The sequence below is a fragment of the Cherax quadricarinatus genome, chromosome 23 (genome assembly GCF_038502225.1).
Source record: "Cherax quadricarinatus isolate ZL_2023a chromosome 23, ASM3850222v1, whole genome shotgun sequence".
In the NCBI taxonomy this organism is placed as follows: Eukaryota; Metazoa; Arthropoda; class Malacostraca; order Decapoda; family Parastacidae; genus Cherax; species Cherax quadricarinatus.
In genome coordinates, this window is record NC_091314.1 from 6,790,181 (window position 1) to 6,813,387 (window position 23,207).

The 23,207-nt window shown below is 37.8% G+C and overlaps 1 protein-coding gene across 1 annotated transcript in view; it reads right to left on the reverse strand.

Moving 5' to 3' along the window:
• Nucleotides 1-8,293: 8,293 nt before the first annotated feature.
• Nucleotides 8,294-23,207, reverse strand: part of LOC128685759 (large neutral amino acids transporter small subunit 1) — a 142,986-nt gene continuing 128,072 nt past the window's right edge. The window contains exon 10 of the mRNA XM_070087815.1: nt 8,294-14,398. Within this exon, the coding sequence (XP_069943916.1) occupies nt 14,331-14,398 (68 nt within the window). The 3' untranslated portion in view covers nt 8,294-14,330. The remainder of the gene's footprint in view (nt 14,399-23,207) is intronic.

A 23,207-nucleotide genomic window follows, 5' to 3' on the forward strand; every position in this document is an offset into this window, starting at 1 on the left:
CATCATCAGACCTTCAATAAAGGTAAGTATCATGTATTCTATTCTTAGTAGAGTAGTAATTGTGCATGTCTTCTTCAGTTTGTGTGTATTGAAATTAATATTTCATGTGGTAAAAAAAAAATTTTTTTCATACTTTGGGGTGTCAGGAACGGATTAATTTGATTTCCATTATTTCTTATGGGGAAAATTAATTCGGCTAACGATAATTTCGGCTTATGATGAGCTCTCAGTAACGGATTAATATTGTAAGGCGAGGGTCCACTGTATATACATACACACATCTAGGGTTTTTCTTCTTTTTGTTAATAGCTCTTGTTCTAGTTTTTTTTTTTCTCTGTTGTCCATGGGGAAGTGGAAAAGAATCTTTCCTCCGTAAGCCATGTGTATCGTATGAGGCAACTAAAATGCTGGGAGCAATGGGCTAGTAACCTCTTCTCCTGTACACATTTACTAAAAATGAGAAGAAGAAAAACTTTATAAAACTGGGATGCTTGAATGTGCATGGATGTAGTGTGGATGATAAAGAGATGATTGCCGATGTTATGAATGAAAAGAAGTTGGATGTCCTGGCCCTAAGCGAAACAAAGCTGAAGGGGGTAGGCGAGTTTCAGTGGGGAGAAATAAATAGGATTAAGTCAGGAGTATCAGAGAGAGTTAGAGCTAAGGAAGGGATAGCAATAATGTTGAAGGATCAGCTATGGAAGGAAAAGAGGGAAAATAAATGTGTAAATTCAAGGATTATGTGGATTACAATAAGGGTCGGATGTGAAGAGTGGGTCATAATAAGCGTGTATGCACCTGGAGAAGAGAGGAGTGTAGAGGAGAGAGAGAGATTTTGGGAGATGTTAAGCGAATGTATAGGAACCTTTGAACCGAGTGAGAAATTAATTGTGGTAGGGGACCTAAAGAAGAGAGTGTGGTAGGTAAGTTTAGGGTGCCAGGTGTAAATGGTAATGGGAGCCCTTTGATTGAACTTTGTATAGAAAGGGGTTTAGTTATAGGTAATATGTATTTAAAGAAAAAGAGTATAAATAAATATACATGATATGATGTTGGGCGAAATGACAGTAGTTTGTTACACTATGTATTGGTAGATAAAAGACTGTTGAGTAGACTTCAGGATGTATGTTTATAGAGGGGCCACAGATATGTCAGATCACCTTTTAGTTGTAGCTACAGTGAGAGCAAAAGGTAGATGGGATACAAGGAAAATAGAAGCAGCAAGTAAGAGAGAGGCGAAAGTGTATAAACTAAAAGAGGAGGCAGTTAGGGTAAGATATGCTAGTGAGATGGGCTAGTTAGAGTATAGGCAGTGGGGTCGAAGATGTATGGGGTAGGTTTAAAAATGTAGTGTCAGAGTGTTCAGCAGAAGTTTGTGGATACAGGAAAGTGGGTGCGGAAGGGAAGAAGAGCGATTGGTGGAATGATGATGTAAAGAGAGAGTAGTAAGGGAGAAAACGTTAGCATATGAGAGGTTTTTTACAAAGTAGAAGTGATGCAAGGAGGGAAGAGTATATGGAGAGAAAAAGAGAGGCTAAGATAGTGGTGAAGCAATCTAAAAAGAGGGAAAATAAGAGAGTGGGTGAGATGTTATCAATAAATTTTGTTGAAAATAGGAAAAAGTTTTGGAGTGAGATTAATAAGTTGAGAAAGCCTAGGGAACAAATGGATTTGACAGTTAAAAATAGGAGAGGAGAGTTATTAAATGGAGAGTTAGAGGTATCAGGAAGATGGAGGGAATATTTTGAGGAATTGTTAAATGTTGATGACGATAGGGAAGCTGTGATTTCGTGTATAGGGCAAGGAGGAATAACATCTTGTAGGAGTGAGGAAGAGCCAGTTGTGAGTGTGGGGAAAGTTCGTGAGGCAGTGGGTAGAATGAAAGGGGGTAAGGCAGCTGAGATTGATGGGATAAAGATAGAAATGTTAAATGCAGGTGGGGATATAGTTTTGGAGTGGTTGGTGCTATTATTTAATAAATATATGGAAGAAGGTAAGGTACCTAGGGAGTGGCAGAGAGCATGCATAGTTCCTTTGTATAAAGGCAAAGGGGATAAAAGAGAGTGCAAAAATTATAGGGGAATAAGTTTGTTGAATATACTACCTGGTAAAGTGTATGGTAGAGTTATTATTGAAAGAATTAAAGAGTAAGACGGAGAGTAGGACAAAGAATAAACAAGGAGGCTTTAGGAAAGGTAGGGGGTGTGTAGACCAAGTGTTTACAGTTAAACATATAGGTTAACAGTATTTAGATAAGGCGGCAATGTGGCAGATCTTGCAGGTGTATGATATAGGAGGTAGGTTACTGAAAGCAGTGAAGAGTTTTTGAGGACAGTGAGGCTCAGGTTAGAGTATGTAGGAGAGAGGGAGATTATTTCCCAGTAAAAGTAGGCCTTAGACAAGGATGTGTGATGTCACCGTGGTTGTTTAACCTTTTCGTGGTTGGCAGGGCCTCTCCTACACTTGGTCGGAAATTTTTTGAAAAAAAAAAATCTTATGAAATGAAAGAGAATCTTTTCCCTGATCGTAATGACACCAAAAGTATGAAATTTGATGGAAAACTTATGGAGTTATGCTCTCGCAAAGGTAGCAGTCTCAACGATGTTTGCGCATCGGTGATTTTGCCCAATTTGAGCCCTATTTTCGGCCAATTCTAATGTACCAGTCGACAGAAATCATAATTATTTTACTAGAACTCCATTTTTTCTATCGAATGAGTACAAAAAAACACCCATTTACCTATTTCCACTATCCAATAATGTGGTCAGAAATTGGCAATTTTGCCAATTTCACACAAATTTCAAAAGATGCCAATTTCCAAATAGGGTCCAGAATAAACAAGACAGACATTTCTGGCACTAAAATAACATTTCCTCTGTTCATTACTCATGTCCCCAGGCCTCTGTTACATTTCTTTTGCTTTTCATTTTGAATTTTTCTCGCAAAAAAATAGATTTATGTTAAGCAGACTACTGCATTTGTGTAGAAATGGCTTAGAAATGGTATAAATAATATCAGGGCACTTGTGAAAGAATATTACACTCACCAGTTGACGTGTATTGGACGCGTGGCATGATTTGTTTACCTTTGAACTTTGGCAAAAACCAAACATTTCTGCTACTTTAGGCTCAATTTCAAGGTACTTTTCATTGTGAAACCAATCAAAATCATCTCAATTTCCATAATATGTCTTCCATTCTATAAAATGAGACCAGGAAAACTAGAATACAACCATAAATAGCATACGGAAATACACTGCAAAGTCGCTGTTTTAAACCAAAAACACGGTCGGATTTTTTTTTCTCATTATGCACTGTGTGCTGCAGGATTTTTTTTTATACCATGCACACTGACCACATGGACCCATTCTTTCATATGTAAGCCTACCAGCTTTCTCTTGTTAGATTTGAAGGTGTTAGAATTTATGTATACTAGTACAGCACCAACCCTGGCGTGCAAGCCGTACTAGTACGGCACCAACCCTAAAAGGGTTAATATATTTATAGATGGGGTTGTAAGAGAAGTGAATGCGAGGGTCTTGGCAAGAGGTATGGAGTTAAAAAGATAAAGAATCAAACACAAAGTGGGAGATGTCACAGTTGCTCTTTGCTGATGACACTGTGCTTTTGGGAGATTCTGAAGAGAAGTTGAAGAGGTTGGTGGATGAATTTGGTAGGGTATTTAAAAGAAGAAAATTAAAAGTGAATATAGGAAAGAGCAAGATGATGAGGATAAAAAGATTAGGTGACGAAAAATTAGATATCAGATTGGAGGGAAAGAGTATGGAGGAGGTGAATGTATTCAGATATTTAGGAGTGGACGTGTCAGCAGATGGGTCTATGAAGGACGAGTGGTGCACTTAGGAGTCTGTGCAGACAAAGAACTTTGTCCATGGAAGCAAAGAGGGGAATGTATACACAGATAACTCGCACATAAAAGAGAGAAGCTTACAACGACGTTTCGGTCCGACTTGGACCATTTACAAAGTCGGACCGAAACGTCGTTGTAAGCTTCTCTCTTTTATGTGTGGGTTATTTGTGTATCGTTCCAGTCACGGTATTGTGCCTCTTTTTGTTATTTAGGGGAATGTATGAGAGTATAGTTATACCAACATTATTATATGGGTGTGAAGCATAGGTGATGAATGTTGCAACGAGAAGGCTGGAGACAGTGTAGATGTCATGTCTGAGGGCAATGTGTGGCGTGAATATAATGCAGAGAATTCGTAGTTTGGAAGTTAGGAGGAGGTGCGGGATTACCAAAACTGTTGTCCAGAGGGTTGAGGAAGGGTTGTTGAGGTTGTTCGGACATGCAGAGAGAATGGAACAAAACAGAATGACTTCGAGTGTATAAATCTGTAGTGGAGGGAAGGCAGGGTAGGGGTCGGCCTAGGAAAGGTTGGAGGAAGGGGGTAAAGGAGGCTTTGTGTGCAAGGGGCTTGGACTTCCAACAAGCATGCGTGAGCGCATTTGATAAGAGTGAATGGAGACAAATGGCTTTTAATACTTTACATGCTGTTGGAGTGTGAGCAAAGTAACATGTATGAAGGTATTCAGGGAAACCAGCAGACCGGCCTCGAGTCCTGGAGATGGGAAGTACAGTGTCTGCACTCTGAAGGAGGGGTGTTAATGTTGCAGTTTTATAACTGTAGTGTAAAGCACCCCTCTGGCAAGACAGTGATGGAGTGAATAATGATGAAAGTTTCTTTTTCAGGCCACCCTGCCTTGGTGGGAATCGGCCGATGTGTTAATAATAATAATAAAAAAAAAAAGCAGAAACAATGGGTATAGTGTCAGTCTTGCAAAGATGGGGTGTTTGCTTCTTGAATACAGGCTTTCAACTGAGGGGAAAATCAAAAGCCCAGACACATAAAGGTAACCTTTGATGCTGAATGGGATCAAGTTTAGAAGAGTAGCAGTGGAATCTGAGGAATATACTTAATTTTCATAGTCAAGTTTAGGTAAAATGAGGAGAGAATGAAGGGTTTGTCTATCGGCACCCTCAAGAAAGCTGGGATGAAGTTTGAAGTAGGTTCAGGCAGTTTAGATTGGCTTGAGGCTGAAAGGAGGTGAAGAAGGGCTTGTTTACATAGATTTGTTACCCAACCTGCGAGGGCATTTACTATTCAGCTAGCATTTTTACTGAATTGTATGCCATTCTTGCAGCACTTATCCATATTGCATCTATGCCTGTGTCATCATTTGTCGTTGTCTCAGACTCCCTTAGTGCTCTACAGGCTATACGAAAATTTGATACACCTCACCCCCTAGTTCTCCATATCCAACTTTAGCTATGCTGCATCTCTACCAAGCATAAAGACATTGTTTTTTGTTGGGGCCTTGGTCATGTTGACGTACAGGGCAATGAACAGGCAGACACTGCTGCACAGTCAGTATATGACCTACCAGTTTCATATAGAGGTGTTCCATTTATGGACTATTTTGCTGTAATAGCTACCCACCTTCACACCCGTTGGCAACAACATTGGTCTAATCTGCTCGGTAACAAACTTCAGTCTCTTAAACCGAGTATAGGTAACTGGCTGTCTTCTTGTCATCAGTGTCGAGGTTGGGAGACTACTCTCTCCCGTCTTCGCATTGGCCACACTCGTCTTACTCATGGGTATCTCATGGAAAGGCGCCCTGTTCCTCTCTGTGAGAAGTGTCTGGTTCCAATATCGGTTAGCCACATTCTGTTAGACTGCCCTCTCTATCAAAACCACGCAGAATTTACCTCCAACGTCATCTCCGCTCTCCTACTCTTTCTTTACCTTCCCTTCTTGCTGATGGACCCTCCTTTAATCCTGACTCTCTCATTGACTTCTTGACAATGACTGATTTACTCCACAAACTCTGATAATACCTTTTGCACTCCCCTCAGCCCTTTCTACCTCAATCTTTTGCTGCCATTTACCCTTTTGCTATCCACTGACCCACTGTTCTCCATAACCTACTACTCATCCCTCACCCTTTTGCCACCTGATACCCTCGCTTCCTTCCTGCTCTGCAGCGCTGTATAGCCCTTGTGGTTTAGTGCTTTTTTTGATAATAATAATACCCAACCCCAAAAGTACTGGTATGCATTGAGGTTTTTGTAGCCTTTCACATCATTTACACTAAGGTCAGTGCCATATGACCCTTATGGGTTTAGTGCTTAGTTATGATTATAATAATACACTGTAGGGAAATATTGTTCACCAGGTAATGATACAGGAGTAGGATTGCAGATGAGCAAGGAGGCTTTAGAGTGAGTAGGGGATGTGTAGATCAAGTGTTTACATTGAAGCATGTATGTGAATAGTATTTAGATGAAGGTAGGGAAGTTATCGGATAGGGGAGCAATGTGACAGATGTTGCAAGTGTATGGTATAGGTAATAAGTTACTAAATGCTGTAAAGAGTTTTTTTATGAGGATAGTGAGGCTCAGGTTAGGGTGTATAGGAGAGAGGGAGCTTACTTCTTAGTAAAAGTAGGTCTTAGACAGGGATGTGTAATGTCACCATGGTGGTTTTAATATATTTATAGATAGGGCTGTAAAAGAAGTAAATGCTAAGGTGTTGGGGAGAGGGGTGGGATTAAATTAAGGAATCAAATACAAAATAGCAGTTGACAGTTACTTTTTGCTGATAATGTGCTTTTGGGAGATTCTAAAAAAAAAGATGCAAAGGTTAGTGGATGAGTTTGGGTGTGTAAAGGTAGAAAGTTGAAAGTGAACATGGATAAGAGTAAGGTGATGAGGGTATCAAACAATTTAGATAAAGAAAAATGGGATATCACATTGGAGAGAGGGAGTATGGAAGAAGTGAATGTTTTCAGATACAGTGGACCCCCGGTTAACGATATTTTTTCATTCCAGAAGTATGTTCAGGTGCCAGTACTGACCGAATTTGTTCCCATAAGGAATATTGTGAAGTAGATTAGTCCATTTCAGACCCCCAATCATACACGTACAAACGCACTTACATAATTGGTCGCATTGGGAGGTGATCGTTAAGCGGGGGTTTATCTGGAGTTTATCTGGAGAGAGTTCCGGGGGTCAACGCCCCCGCGGCCCGGTCTATGACCAGGCCTCCTTAGGTCAGTGTCCCAGGATGCGACCCACACCAGTCGACTAACACCCAGGTACCCATTTTACTGATGGGGAACATAGACAACAGGTGGAAGGAAACACGTCCAATGTTTCTACTCTGGCTGGGAATCGAACCCAGGCCCTCACCGTGTGAAGCGAGAGCGTTAACCACCAGGCCACCAGAGCCACTGTATTTGGGAGTTGACTTGTCAGTGGATGCGTTTATGAAGGATGAGGTTAACCATAGAATTGATGAAGAAAAAAAAAAAAGGAAAGTGGTGCATTGAGGTATCTGTGGAGGCAAAGAAGGGAATGTACGAAAGTATTGTGGTACCAACACTTATATGGGTGAGAAGCTTAGGCTGTAAATGCTGCAGTGAGGAGGCAGCTGGAGGCAGTGGAAATGTCCTGTCTAAGGGCAATGCGTGGTGTAAATATTATGCAGAAAATTCAGAGAGTGGAAATTAAGTGGTGGTGTGGAGTTACTAAAAGTATTAGTCAAAGGGCTGAAGAGGGGTTGTTGAGGTAGTTTGGAACAAAGTAGAATAACTTGGAGTATAAATCTGTAGGGAAAGGAAGGCAGGGTAGGGGTCATCCTCAAAAAGGTTGGAGGGAAGGGCCCCTCAAGGAAGGTTCCTTGATGTTGGTGAGGGGCTCTTGATTTAGGGAATTGGATCTGTGCTCCAGTTCCCCAAATTAAGCCTGAATGCCTTCCACATCCCCCCCCAGGCGCGGGATAATCCTCCGGGTTTAGCGCTTCCCCCCTTGATTGTAATAATAATGGAGGGAAGGGGTAAAGGGGCTTGAACCTCCAGCAAGCATGCATGAGCATTAGGTACGAATGGTTTTTGGGACCTGACGAGCTGTTGGAGTGTGAGCAGGGTAATATTTTGTGAAGGGATTCGGGGAAACTGGTTTGCCGGACTTGAGTCCTGGAAATGGGAAGTACAATGCCTGCACTTTAAAGGAAGGGTTTGAGATATTGGCAGTGTGGAGGGACTTCTAAACTGTTGTAGCTAAGTGCCTCTGCAAAGACAGTGATTATGTATGGTGAAAGTGTTTGATGATGAAAGTATTTCCTTTCTTTTTGGGTCACCCTGCCTCGGTGGGAAACGGCCGTGTTAAAAAAAAAGATATAAATCGTAGCTTGTCACACAAGTTCAATTAAAGTAGCTAACTTTAGTCATATAATTGCAAAACTTCAATAGGAGACTGAAAGCCACAGTGATCAAGTTGTTTACTTCATTCAACATTAACAAACAGTTGTACAATCCATTCTTCACAAAGTACACTCGACAACTCTCATTATTTTCACAACATAAATCTTGTTGAACAATGTATGACATTTTTAAGATAAGTCTCTTCTATACATAAAATGACAGTTTACTAAACATTTCAATACACAAGGACATTTTCTCACAGGCCACAAAAATGCTTTGCTGCACATCATTAAGCTCAGTGGAAAGGAACCAAGACAGCTTAAACTTACAAGTAAACCTGGCAGTATAACGCAAAAATCAATATGCATATCATAGCCATGTTTATATTTCTCCCACCAGTAAGTGTATCTAGGAGCATTCATTGAGATGTAACATTTTCACCACAATCATCAGTCAGCCTCAATGAAGGTTGATCCATGGTTTCGTATCAAAATGTGTTTATAGCACACAGGCATACTATATTACCTAATCTTTAAATAATTTGCACTTGCAGTTGTTGCACTATTAAAGTTTGTGCTTATTGAAAATGCACATAAAAATAATGGTAATAATATTCCGTAACTCCAGCAAAGATAATGATACAAAAAAAAATATACAACATCAAGATTAAAATGCAATATAATAAAAGTTAATCCATAATATGAGTATTATAGAAAGTCTGAATAGAAAATCTCTTCAGACTATTAACACAAAAAAAAAAAAAAAAAAAAGCTGAAGTGAATTTTTGAGATGCACTCTTAAATATATGCTCTATATTCATTAGGGTTGTAGATTATTAAAACCATAGGATTCAGGAATGTAACTATAGGCATTTCATAAACAGATGTGGATGGTGTACTTTCATTCACTTGTAAGAATCTAAGTACTTTACATGCCTTAAGCTGTGTTCAAAACAAAGTAATAAAATATAGCTCATCTAATGTGATGACTTTTCCAAGAGTTAATAACAACTATCTGCTCAAATAGCAGTGTAACACACTCTTCAGAGCATCACAGTTTTGGACGAGATTACTAGCATGTGAAATACTCTTTCAATCTTATGATATGTATTTGTTTTCTGAGCACTGATGTATTCATTTATAGAAATAAAATTAAATTTAAACTTCTGTATTATTAATGGTCTAGTTTAAAAGATAACCTAGTCACCAAAATTTTAGGCCAAGGCTTAAAATATCTTTACTTTCATTATTGATATTTATTTTGCATTTTTTACTCAAAACAATTTACATACCATATAAAGTCTCGAGATAAAATTCTGTAGGTTTGAAAAAAACATCACAAAAAAAGGTTATAAAAGTAGCATAACTTAGTTCTTGTAAACCCTTAAACTGGGTGCAACATGCTTATACTTGTGCAGGAAGAACTGGACAAATTCTAGCAGGTTCAAAGTGCCAAGGACTATTATTGGGTAAACCTCTGATATTAAGCACTAAATTTATGTGCACCATGCAGACTTATGCTAGTGTTTTACACAGCATTGTCATGGTAGTGGGCACAAATTGCCTAAAACAATGTTTTAGATGAAACTCCTGCTAGGGCACATAGTCCCTTTGCATGAAACAAGTGTTTTAAATAACTGTCATGCAGGTGGACATAGTCCCTGTTTTAAAGACAGGTGTTATGCTAGTGGGTAAAATCCCTCTGCATGAAACAAAGTTCTCTGATGATAAAACAGACTGCTTAACTGGTCCATGTTTTGTGGCAAGTATTGATCATTTTGTATGAACACAATGATTCATTCTAAAACTGTGTGACAGATATGTTAATGTGTTGTAATTTCACTGCCAAAGGGTTTTTTTCGCAATGAAACATACATGATTACTTATTTAAAGCTACAATAGTAGCTATTACAAAAAAAACTAAACCCATTAACAAACTTTGTATATATAATAAATATTTGGGTGCAAATGTGAAACTATCACTTCAGGCCTGTAACTTTTTCACTATTATTAAGGTAATTGTTCCTATTTTTATAAATATATAAATTTTTCTGTACTACAGTATTTTAAATGCTTTAAATTTCATAAAAAGACTGCCCACCACATTGGTGGCAAGGTTCCCTACCATGTATTGTTTTAAGGGCTAATGATGAGCAGCTTTGAAGCTCACTAACATATACCACAACAGAGTTCAGCTCCTCATATTTTGGTTACCAGTATATTAAATCTAAAAATTATTGAAATGGTACTTTGCCTACTAGCACAGAAATGACAATATACAGATACCCATAAAACTTTCCTAGTACAATACTTACAATGCCTCTATTACCACTCTCAACAAGAAGATAAAAGTCTGTTTTACCAGAGAGTTAAGACATTTGTATAATATATCAAGGCTTTTGCTATACCAACAACACAAACACTGGTTTTCATAGGGTGCCTGGCCTCAAGAAGAGCCAGTATTGACATATGGAATTACACACCAAAGAATGACATTTACATATATTTAACAAAACTTTTTTTTTGCACGTGTGTGCATATGCAAGTGTACAGTATATATATGCATATCATATATATACATACATGTATGTATTTATATGATGTATAGTGTGCACTCTCACATGCACACACACTCATACTTTCTCACACTCACTATCTCACTCTCACACCCTCTCAGTATCACATAAATTGCCCTATACATTACTAAATATCTTTACATGACTGAGTTATTTACACTACCTTTGCCTCTGCAACAATGAAGGATATGCCAGATGTATGTATAAACATGGCAGTTCTTGCCTTTAGAAATCAAGTTACAGTTCTAAATATTTCTGTTAAATATGTATGTTAAAATGATAACTTGAATCAAATTTAACTTGGTAAATAGTCTTAGTGAACAAATTGACAGCTGTATTTTATCACTGGCATTGGCAGTTGCAACAACCATGCATCACATCCTCCATTGACTTTGGGACTATATGAGGCATCATTTGTAAATGTGTAAATGGCAACTTACACACTTTTGACAGACAGCAAAACAGCTCTCAGCAGCTAACATTTAAATGTGATGGAAGACTTTCTTCAAATTGCACTTAATAGGCTATTAGAAATTCAGTGAATAACTTTGACTATGTTCAACCCTTGAAAAAAAAAAATATTTCAACCAGATTTTTTATTATTATAATAAAAAAGAAACCAGATTTATAAAGGAGTTGAAAAGGTGAAATAAACGATTTAGAACAACTTAACTGTAGTAATGCTTTGCTCTTTTACTTTGCATTTCCTATCCTGCATCACCCAACAGGTTTATTAGTTTTTAATGTGAAACTAAACATAATTTTAAATTAATTTTTATATAAAACTGAATGTAAGCTTTCTGGTATTTACAACCACCTTCTCTTTTAAAAGCTTATTTCATGAATATTTTATAGTTTTTAGAAACTAGCCTTTGTCACAAATGGCTTCCACCTACAAGAGCATATATGCAAAGGCATTGGTAATAAATCTACAATGTTGGATATAACATTTGCATCTGGTTTATAGTTACTTAACCTTTAACATATCTGCTTTATGCACTAAACCTGCAGGTAGGTAGAAACTATCATACAAGTCTCAGCCGTTTAGGCAGCGGTGTGGGAAGGGTAGGGATTTGCGAGAAAAATTGTTCAAGCCTTCAACTAATCCTACTCCCTACACTTGGTGTTAAAAATGTAATTCAGTAGCAAACATGCTCTTGTTCTCCATAATATGCATACGTCAAACTTATCTAGGTATCAAATTTGCTAAATTATGGCACTTGACTAGTAGATGAAAGCTGCACTGTATTTGTATCTGTCAAGAGAATACTGTATTATCTGCCATACAGTAATATATTCAAATGTAGGCATGAGGATAGTTCACAGTGTCATAACATATTTCAATAGTTACCAATTCATTACTTTACAGACAAAGCAAATCTCAGATCCCCACGAAGTCCCAGTTAAAACTTTGTAAAGAAATAACATACCAATTTTGCAGTTATTTGAATGTCTATAGTGTGGTTTTGTATACACAGTACATCAGAACTATCCAATCACTCTTGCTCAAACATCCTCCAGCATGTAAACAATGGTCCCAGTAACGTATGACAAACGCAGTACATTCAAATATTCAGTTCCATTTTTTTTTTTTTATTTACCCCTCTGTCATAATTCATGTAAATATGAGTTGTAATATAAAAATATACTGAATATTTCAAACCAGTAGTTATCTTTTAATTATTAGATTCTGAATAATGAGGATATTTATATCTTGCTGACCACAAACTGATTATCAAGGAACTCTTGATAAAAAAATTATATATGGTTACTGATTTCATATAAATACAAAATACAGAATTACAGTACTAACTGATGTTGATAAAAAAAAAAGATAAATATTTTACCAAAATATCATTTCTCTCTTACAGCTTTTTAATATTTTACAGAATATTGGTATTACCCTTATCTTTTAATGTCCAGTGTAATATGCTTATTGACCTACCTACATTACCAGTAGGAACAGAGTGGCATATGCAAGAATTTCATCATGCAGGTTTGTTATAGTCTCCACATCTACAACTGACAAATATGCAACAGAAAAACAAACGAATTGCTATTTTGGTGTAGGTTGAAATTTAAATAATTTATAAAATACTGCATAAAAAGATTGTTTTACATAAACAAGTATATCTGAGAAAGAAGCATAAAAATTTAAATATTTTATCAGACTGCAGGAGCAGGCCCTTAGTAGTGAGAGTTAAACAGCATAAATGTGGTCAAAGGAGAGAAATCTTATTCCTTGAATATGGTATACTATCTAAATATAATATAAAATTTTAAACAAATGAAAGTTTCCAAGAGTTGTGTTTTAGACATAGATCCTGGTACATCTAAATCTCATGACAATGCGAAAATAAAGCAAATCCCTTCATAGTTTTTAAAATATCTTGCCATATTCTTGTGGCACCTGTTAGAAAATATAATGAAATTGGTCACATATCTTGCAACTAAGAAACCTGTTTCAGATCTATAGTATCAAATTTAAACAAGTTGAAAACCTGTCTTGAAAAAAATCAAACTGTTTGTTATTTTTTGCAGAAAGAGAGAGAGAGAGAGACTGTCATAATTATTACTGGATGCAAAATTCAAATAGTTCTGTGTCATAAATGGCTACAGTTTGCTGTAAAACATTTATGATCAAAAATATCCATAGTAAATTTAAAATGTACTTGATGAAATAGTATTAATCTAGAAAATTACATACCGTAAATGCTACTATGTAGCTGAATACTGAGGAGATTTATTCATATTTAAAAGGTTCCTAAATCTTAATTTATAAATGTAACTCAGACATGTGGAAGTTCAAGTGAGCTGCACACCATAGCCCCTCAATCCAGCCACATATGGCAGCAGTTTATTTTTTTAACTCTGACAATAGTGGGTGTAAATTATCATTCCCAATATAATACGTACACGAGAACGCTTCTTTGATCAATTAAATTTCCTTTTCTAGAATAAATGGAAAACAAGTATATATCACAGTAAATCTACATAACTGCAACTGTTCCTACTCCAAGATCATTTACATCATTTATTATCCCAGTAATTATGTAAACACACATTTCTTAAATGTAATCAACTATACAAAGGTTTTCATACTGTATTATAAAAATGATCAAAGCCTACTTGGTGCAAAAAACTAAAGCAGAAGTCCTTGTCTACATTATATTTAGTGGCATGTAATGTAATCCCACTCCCCTGTCACAGCACTCAAGATACTATTTACTTACAAAATATTCATCTCTCCCAATTCCCAGTGGAAAAGTGATAAAAGCATTGAATCATCTGTTTGTTGTAAGTAGTGTTATTTAGTTCACTGTGAGAGGATTTCTTTGTCCCATCTCTTACAAATATGCCACCAGTTGAAAGTAAAGCATAGCTAGACAAAATAATTAAAATCGATAATTTCACGGAATAAAACAGTTTGCCAGAAAATAAGAGAGTACTTGTTACAGCAAGTTAAATGTTCTCTCTGTGTAATTTTCTTAGAGAATCCTTAGCCTTTCGAAGGAACGTGTTGCTCTTCACAGACTTGCAGCTTTTTCTGGTTGGCAAACCATCATCACCTTTTGCAGTACTATATTTAAGTTATCTGTGGAATATTTGATAATGTTAGTTACTTCTGTAATATTAATCATATCTTTAAAATTATTTATATTTACTTTTATCAAAATATAAATATTTCATTAGAATAATTTCACTTTACTATAAGAGAGATTACTATACACTATAATTAAAAGAAAATCAATAAATTTCAGATAACTTTAACATTTTCAGAGATTAAAAAATATAACAAAATTTGAAAGCTAAAGATAATGAAGTTTTTCAAGACACTATAGAAGCACAAGTAACTAAGACACCTTTATACCTATGAAGTACTTGGTCGAACCACCACCATTATCTTCTGGAGGAATTTGGTCATGTTATCTGAGGATGAACAGGCAGAACACATGATCAAAAGACAATAAGCAAAGCTACCCATGCACAAGTAACCATGCCTACAAAATAAGGCACTCTTGAGATGTTACAAAGAATGCAAGCATACTTTAGGCATAAATCCCAACAGTTCAGGTCAAGTTTAAAATAGGAAAGGAAACAAAATTTAGAAAGGTGGGAGGTAGAGAAATTTCATTTTACTCATGAGGAAGCACTAAACCTGTAGGAATCATAGTGCCTTGGGAATGGGAGGCATTCAGGTTCGATTCAAGGAAGGGGAGGTGAAGTCCCATTCCTTGAATCAAGAGCCCCTTGCTGACATCAAGCCACCTCCCTTGAAGGAGGGAGGTAGATAAATAGGCTCTGCAATTCACAATGATTAATATGCAATAATGGTCAAATTCTAACAATGAATTTTTACATGAATATATTAATACACTGTACTGAACTTGAATCACTACATTAACACGTTGTTAGTACCAGTCAAATCGGTGTTCATTTCATGTAAAACCTCAAACACCTATCCACAAAATTCACATACATTATTACTTTCATGGAGAAAGGGCAGTACTATACAAGCAAATGGGAGGCAATCAGATCATATCCAAGAAGGGAGAGATCAGGTGCAAATTCTGGGATCAAAAGCCCATCACCAACATCAAAGAATATCTCTTGAGAGGAAATTCACATATAGTACTGTACTTTATTGTCAGTGATAATGTTCTTATTTTATCGCAAATTTATAAACTCCAAAGGAATGCATAAACTGGTGCACGAGTTAAGGAAACCTGGGCTATGAAGAAAGCTTACTTGAACTAAGCTTATGTCTGTAACACCTAAGAGAAGGAATTAATTTTATCTTGACATACGAAATACTCAGGGATACAGGGTTAAGACTGGGAGAGGTTCTCTTACTGGGAAGTATCAAGAAGAGAACTTGGTTAGAAATTATACATGTATAAGCCATAGGAAAAGCAAGTATGGGAGAAAAAAAGTCTCCATTACTGAAAATGAAGAGGCGAGTCTTATAAATATTATATGCGTAAGTGATGAAGAAAAGGAGCAATTTCTGAATATTATTATTATTTATATTACAACAGCCATTTGCTTTTCCATCAAACTTTATAAGTGTGAGGTCCCCTTGTAGGGGCAGAGAACTAGATATTAATATTAGAATGTTTATCAAAATTTTAACCCTAACAGGAGCAGGGGAACAGACATACATTAGAATTTGTTTTTGTTTTTTTATCAAAGCTATTTTAACCTTCAATGAAAGCTATATAATACAGGCTTTTTTCTACAATTTCTTCACATCAATTTCTAGTTTTAAGAGAATAATCTGAGCTCATAAAAAGACTTACAATCTTTGCAAATTTGTGAAGTTTTCAATATTGTTCAAAATCACTATGACCCTTGTGGGTTTAGTGCTTAGTAATGATTATAATAATTAACTGTACCTGTACTATTTTTGGTTTTCATAAATATACAGTGCAAAATTCTCAGAGCAGAGGAACAGACATTTATTTGAACTTTTTTTCAAAACATAAAAGCTTATTTCATAATTTTACACACATTATATAAATGGAATACAAAATTAAATCATGGTTTACCATATAATTACATAATTTTTAATAAGCCTCCAATCTTTATTACATCAGTATCTTATCAGTGTTAAAATCTTTAATTGTGGCCTTAGAATGTGACCATATATAAATATAATACAGTATATTGTATGTGGGTACAGTATATGATTGCAAAGGAACATGGTGCATTTAATAAGTGTAGAGCAGGTGTGAATCAAATGTTTGTGATGAAATATTGAAAAAGGAGCAGTTTGATGTGCTTATAGATTTGTGAACAGCATGCAATGAAGTGAATAGGGAAATGATGTGGTTAGTATTGCAAAAGTATGGTTGGTTGGTGTGTGTGTGTGTGTGTGTGTGTGTGTGTGTGTGTTAGTTACCATTTTGTCCTAGGCATGTGCGTGTGCGTGTGTGTGTGTGTGTGTGTGTTAGGTTCTTAGAAGCTGTAGTTTTTATGAAGAGTAAGGCTAAGATAGTAAGGTATGTACAGCATGTAGAGAAGAGGAATAATTTCCAGTAAAAATGACCTTAGATAAAGATGTGTGATATCACTATAGTTATTAAAAGTACAGTGGATCCCCGCCTTACGAACACATCGCGTTACGTTAAATCCGCCATACGAAGCATTCGAACGCAAAAATTTTGCCTCGCCTCACGTGATTCGTCCGGGACGCGTCCCATGTGGCCTCAGCTGCCCCGTGCGTGCCAGTGTTTACAATCCAGCCAGTGTGGTCGCATCTAAGCATACACTCGGTACATTTCATATTATCACAGTGTTTTTAGTGCTTGTAGCTGCAAAATAAGTCACCATGGGCCCCAAGAAAGTTTCTAGTGCCAGCCCTGTGGTAAAAAGGGTGAAAATTACTATGGAAATGAAAGAGATAATAGCCAAGTACGAAAGTGGAGTGCGTGTCTCGGAGCTGGCCAGGTTGTATACCAAACCCCAATCAACCATCGCTACTATCTTGGCCAACAAAACAGCAATCAAGGAAGCTGTTCTTGCAAAAGGTTCAACTGTGTTTTCGAAACAGATCGCAAGTGATAGAAGATGTTGAGAAACTGTTATTGGTGTGGGTAAATGAAAAACAGATAGCAGGCGATAGCATCTCTCAAGCGATCATAAGTGAAAAGACTAGGAAGTTGCACGAGGATTTAATTAGAAAAATGCCTGCAACTAGTGGTGATGCGAGTGAATTTAAGGCCAGCAAAGGTTGGTTTGAGAGATTTAAGAGGCGTAGTGGCATACACAGTGTGATAAGGCATGGTGAGGCTGCCAGTTCGGAGAGAGAAATTGAAGAAGTTGCCTACTTCAAAGATTAAGAAAATTTGTGCAAAGTGGCTTGAAGTGCAAACCTTCATGGATGAAAATCACCCTCAGACAGCTATTGCAAGCTGTGCTGGTGACTATTACACTGACACTGTTGTGAAACAGTTTAGGAAAGTCATAAAGGTAGTAGGTTGGTAGACAGCAACCACCCAGGGAAGTACTACCGTCCTGCCAGATGACTGTGAAACAAAAACCTGTAACTGTTTTGCATGATGGTAGGATTGCTGGTTTCTTTTTCTTTTTCTGTCTCATAAACACGCTAGATAACAGGGATATCTTGCTACTCCTACTTACACTTTGGTCACACTTCACAGACACGCACATGCATATATATATATACATACATCTAGGTTTTTCTCCTTTTTCTAAATAGCTCTTGTTCTTTTTTATTTCTTCTATTGTCCATGGGGAAGTGGAAAAGAATCTTTCCTCCGTAAGCCATGCGTGTCGTATGAGGCAACTAAAATGCCGGGAGCAATGGGCTAGTAACCCCTTCTCCTGTATACATTTACTAAAAAAGAGAAGAAGAAAAACTTTATAAAACTGGGATGCTTAAATGTGCGTGGATGTAGTGCGGATGACAAGAAACAGATGATTGCTGATGTTATGAATGAAAAGAAGTTGGATGTCCTGGCTCTAAGCGAAACAAAGCTGAAGGGGATAGGAGAGTTTCAGTGGGGGGAAATAAATGGGATTAAATCTGGAGTATCTGAGAGAGTTAGAGCAAAGGAAGGGGTAGCAGTAATGTTAAATGATCAGTTATGGAAGGAGAAAAGAGAATATGAATGTGTAAATTCAAGAATTATGTGGATTAAAGTAAAGGTTGGATGCGAGAAGTGGGTCATAATAAGCGTGTATGCACCTGGAGAAGAGAGGAATGCAGAGGAGAGAGAGAGATTTTGGGAGATGTTAAGTGAATGTATAGGAGCCTTTGAACCAAGTGAGAGAGTAATTGTGGTAGGGGACCTGAATGCTAAAGTAGGAGAAACTTTTAGAGAGGGTGTGGTAGGTAAGTTTGGGGTGCCAGGTGTAAATGATAATGGGAGCCCTTTGATTGAACTTTGTATAGAAAGGGGTTTAGTTATAGGTAATACATATTTTAAGAAAAAGAGGATAAATAAGTATACACGATATGATGTAGGGCAAAATGACAGTAGTTTGTTGGATTATGTATTGGTAGATAAAAGACTGTTGAGTAGACTTCAGGATGTACATGTTTATAGAGGGGCCACAGATATATCAGATCACTTTCTAGTTGTAGCTACACTGAGAGTAAAAGGTAGATGGGATACAAGGAGAATAGAAGCATCAGGGAAGAGAGAGGTGAAGGTTTATAAACTAAAAGAGGAGGCAGTTAGGGTAAGATATAAACAGCTATTGGAGGATAGATGGGCTAATGAGAGCATAGGCAATGGGGTCGAAGAGGTATGGGTTAGGTTTAAAAATGTAGTGTTAGAGTGTTCAGCAGAAGTTTGTGGTTACAGGAAAGTGGGTGCAGGAGGGAAGAGGAGCGATTGGTGGAATGATGATGTAAAGAGAGTAGTAAGGGAGAAAAAGTTAGCATATGAGAAGTTTTTACAAAGTAGAAGTGATGCAAGGAGGGAAGAGTATATGGAGAAAAAGAGAGAGGTTAAGAGAGTGGTGAAGCAATGTAAAAAGAGAGCAAATGAGAGAGTGGGTGAGATGTTATCAACAAATTTTGTTGAAAATAAGAAAAAGTTTTGGAGTGAGATTAACAAGTTAAGAAAGCCTAGAGAACAAATGGATTTGTCAGTTAAAAATAGGAGAGGAGAGTTATTAAATGGAGAGTTAGAGGTATTGGGAAGATGGAGGGAATATTTTGAGGAATTGTTAAATGTTGATGAAGATAGGGAAGCTGTGATTTCGTGTATAGGGCAAGGAGGAATAACATCTTGTAGGAGTGAGGAAGAGCCAGTTGTGAGTGTGGGGGAAGTTCGTGAGGCAGTAGGTAAAATGAAAGGGGGTAAGGCAGCCGGGATTGATGGGATAAAGATAGAAATGTTAAAAGCAGGTGGGGATATAGTTTTGGAGTGGTTGGTGCAATTATTTAATAAATGTATGGAAGAGGGTAAGGTACCTAGGGATTGGCAGAGAGCATGCATAGTTCCTTTGTATAAAGGCAAAGGAGATAAAAGAGAGTGCAAAAATTATAGGGGGAGAAGTCTGTTGAGTGTACCTGGTAAAGTGTATGGTAGAGTTATAACTGAAAGAATTAAGAGTAAGACGGAGAATAGGATAGCAGATGAACAAGGAGGCTTTAGGAAAGGTAGGGGGTGTGTGGACCAGGTGTTTACAGTGAAACATATTAGTGAACAGTATTTAGATAAGGCTAAAGAGGTCTTTGTGGCATTTATGGATTTGGAAAAGGCGTATGACAGGGTGGATAGGGGGGCAATGTGGCAGATGTTGCAAGTGTATGGTGTAGGAGGTAGGTTACTGAAAGCAGTGAAGAGTTTTTACGAGGATATTGAGGCTCAAGTTAGAGTATGTAGGAAAGAGGGAAATTTTTTCCCAGTAAAAGTAGGCCTTAGACAAGGATGTGTGATGTCACCGTGGTTGTTTAATATATTCATAGATGGGGTTGTAAGAGAAGTAAATGCGAGGGTCTTGGCAAGAGGCGTGGAGTTAAAAGATAAAGAATCACACACAAAGTGGGAGTTGTCACAGCTGCTCTTTGCTGATGACACTGTGCTCTTGGGAGATTCTGAAGAGAAGCTGCAGAGATTGGTGGATGAATTTGGTAGGGTGTGCAAAAGAAGAAAATTAAAGGTGAATACAGGAAAGAGTAAGGTTATGAGGATAACAAAAAGATTAGGTGATGAAAGATTGAATATCAGATTGGAGGGAGAGAGTATGGAGGAGGTGAACGTATTCAGATATTTGGGAGTGGACGTGTCAGCGGATGGGTCTATGAAAGATGAGGTGAATCATAGAATTGATGAGGGAAAAAGAGTGAGTGGTGCACTTAGGAGTCTGTGGAGACAAAGAACTTTGTCCTTGGAGGCAAAGAGGGGAATGTATGAGAGTATAGTTTTACCAACGCTCTTATATGGGTGTGAAGCGTGGGTGATGAATGTTGCAGCGAGGAGAAGGCTGGAGGCAGTGGAGATGTCATGTCTGAGGGCAATGTGTGGTGTGAATATAATGCAGAGAATTCGTAGTTTGGAAGTTAGGAGGAGGTGCGGGATTACCAAAACTGTTGTCCAGAGGGCTGAGGAAGGGTTGTTGAGGTGGTTCGGACATGTAGAGAGAATGGAGCGAAACAGAATGACTTCAAGAGTGTATCAGTCTGTAGTGGAAGGAAGGCGGGGTAGGGGTCGGCCTAGGAAGGGTTGGAGGGAGGGGGTAAAGGAGGTTTTGTGTGCGAGAGGCTTGGACTTCCAGCAGGCATGCGTGAGCGTGTTTGATAGGAGTGAATGGAGACAAATGGTTTTTAATACTTGACGTGCTGTTGGAGTGTGAGCAAAGTAACATTTATGAAGGGATTCAGGGAAACCGGCAGGCCGGACTTGAGTCCTGGAGATGGGAAGTACAGTGCCTGCACTCTGAAGGAGGGGTGTTAATGTTGCAGTTTAAAAACTGTAGTGTAAAGCACCCTTCTGGCAAGACAGTGATGGAGTGAATGATGGTGAAAGTTTTTCTTTTTCGGGCCACCCTGCCTTGGTGGGAATCGGCCAGTGTGATAAAAAAAAAATAATAATAAAGGAACGAGAGGTACAGGCCACTATGGATAGATATGTTGTGCGACAGAAGTCCAGTGACTGAAGCTGGTCCTAGTGGCATTAAAAGAAGAAGGGAAGCAACCCCAGAAAAGGACTTGACACCTAATGGAAGGGGATTCCCCTTCTAAACACTAAAACCATCCAGTCTCCCCTCCTCCCATCCCATCAATCATCACCACATCTTCAATAAAGGTGTCATGTAACTGTGCATGTTTTCTTAAGTTTGTGTGTATTAAAATTAATATTTCATGTGGTAAAAAAAATTTTTTTTTCATACTTTTGGGTGTCTTGCACGGATTAATTTGATTTCCATTATTTCTTATGGGGAAAATTAATTCGCATAACGATAATTTCGCATAACACTGAGCTCTCAGGAACGGATTAATAGCGTTATGCAGGGGTCCACTGTATTTGGTAGTAAAAACACAACCTTTACATCTGACTGCATGTCCACTAAAACTTCTGGATGAGTATGGGAATTATCAAAGAGTAAAAAGAACCTTGAATGCAAGGTTCTTCCTGCACAGGAAAAACATGACTTCGAAAATAAAGTGATGCTTAAATCATTCAATAAATAATTCCTCTGTCATCCACACTGACTAGTTTCACCTCCAAATAACTAGTAAGGCAATTTTATTTGTCCCTTTCAAAACACAGTCTTCGAGTGATAAATAACCAACGACTTACACTTAAAAATCACCTGATGCATTACCACAAAGTTGCAAGCTGAAGCAATCCTTTGAATCCTGATGCACTTTCCTTTTGCTGCCTGATGTAAGTTCTTGCTGACGTCTTCCAATAAAGACATGTTTTGTCAGCATTAAACACTTGACTTGTAGACACCCTCAGAAATAATTTCCTGTAATGTAGCAGGGAAATTCCTGCAGCTGTGTGGTTAGCAGAACATTCACCAGAAAATTTATTATTATGCAATTGCTGTGCAATGTGAACTTGTGGAACCAGTCTGTACTAAATAAGTACGTACTTGTTCAGGCACTTTTTCCTCATCACACGGCTTTATAGAGCTCTAAGGCTTTTTCCATTATTAAGATTAAATTAGGTGGTGCACTTTTCTTAGTTTTTAGTTCAATCCACTCAGCAACTTTTGATTAATACCTTGGGTATTAAAGTAATAAAAAGTATAGTGTATGTAGATGTATTTATCTTCAAGGAAGGCAGTGCTAGCATTCCTACATATATGATCTTAAGGTGACACTTCCTTCTGTCCTCGCAGGTCGCTGTTTGAAGACCAACATTTCATCCAGCGCAATCAGGAATTTAGTAATTAAGAAAAATTCCACAAAGAAATTAGCACTGGAATTTACACCCTCCTACAAGGGGGGGGGGGGGTATGGCAACAAACCCCACATGGGAGAGACTTAAATGCTTGGGGAAACACATTTGGGTACAAGTACACAACACGAGGAATTAGACGCACATCAAGAGTCAAAAGCTCGAATGTGAGGTTCTGCAGTGCAGGTAAAATATGACCAGAAATAGTACGAGACTTCAAACAGTAAACAAATAATTCCTCTGTCATCCGTGTTGGCTGCTTTGACAACCAAATAACAGGCAAAGTGGTTTTGATTTTCTGTTTTAAGGCACGGGGATTCTCCGAGCAATTAACAAGCATGGGTCTCCACTTATTGCATTAGTGCACAGAAGCAAAGAAAAGAGGCCCGAGGCACATGGAAGGGAAACTGGCCCACCTGTGCTGTTGTTAAGGCTGGCCACATCGGCACACAAGATTATAACAGGTAGAGCTGCCCCAAAAGGTGGCGACCTTTGGAGCGAAGGTTGGAAACAGATAAA